This window comes from Mandrillus leucophaeus, unplaced genomic scaffold (genome assembly GCF_000951045.1).
Source record: "Mandrillus leucophaeus isolate KB7577 unplaced genomic scaffold, Mleu.le_1.0 Scaffold288, whole genome shotgun sequence".
In the NCBI taxonomy this organism is placed as follows: domain Eukaryota; kingdom Metazoa; phylum Chordata; class Mammalia; order Primates; family Cercopithecidae; genus Mandrillus; species Mandrillus leucophaeus.
The window spans coordinates 229104-229470 of NW_012103009.1; the positions used below are offsets into that span (position 1 = coordinate 229104).

Consider the following 367-nt stretch of genomic DNA (forward strand, 5'->3'; position numbering starts at 1 on the left):
AGAGACTGCACAGCCGGACGGAGGTACCGACAGGCAGGGGAGAAGTCAGCACCCACAGAGGCGATGTGCGTCCCATTGGAAACACTTTTTCTTGGACACCGTGTTGCTGGGCCCTGTGTAGGGAGCTGACCCGCTCTGGCTTGCGATGGAGCCCTGTGGGGAAGGCCATGGTTGAAGCTGAGCTCAAGAGGGTGGCTGTGGAAGGAGGCGGGAGATCAGGGTTGAGGGCGCAGAACTAGGGAGACGGCAGAACACTTTTTTTCTTTCTAAAATAGAGACCGGTGGCCGAGCGCGGTGGCTCATGCCTGTAATCCCACCACTTTGGGAGGCCGAGCGGGTGGATCACGACGTCAAGAGATCGAGACCA

General features: G+C 58.9%; 1 protein-coding gene across 1 annotated transcript in view; it reads right to left on the reverse strand.

The window, feature by feature from the left end:
* Positions 1–367, reverse strand: part of MAPK8IP2 (mitogen-activated protein kinase 8 interacting protein 2) — a 44824-nt gene that overhangs the window by 11506 nt on the left and 32951 nt on the right. The window contains exon 2 of the mRNA XM_011985595.1: positions 53–153. Coding sequence (XP_011840985.1) covers positions 53–153 — 101 coding nt within the window. The remainder of the gene's footprint in view (positions 1–52; positions 154–367) is intronic.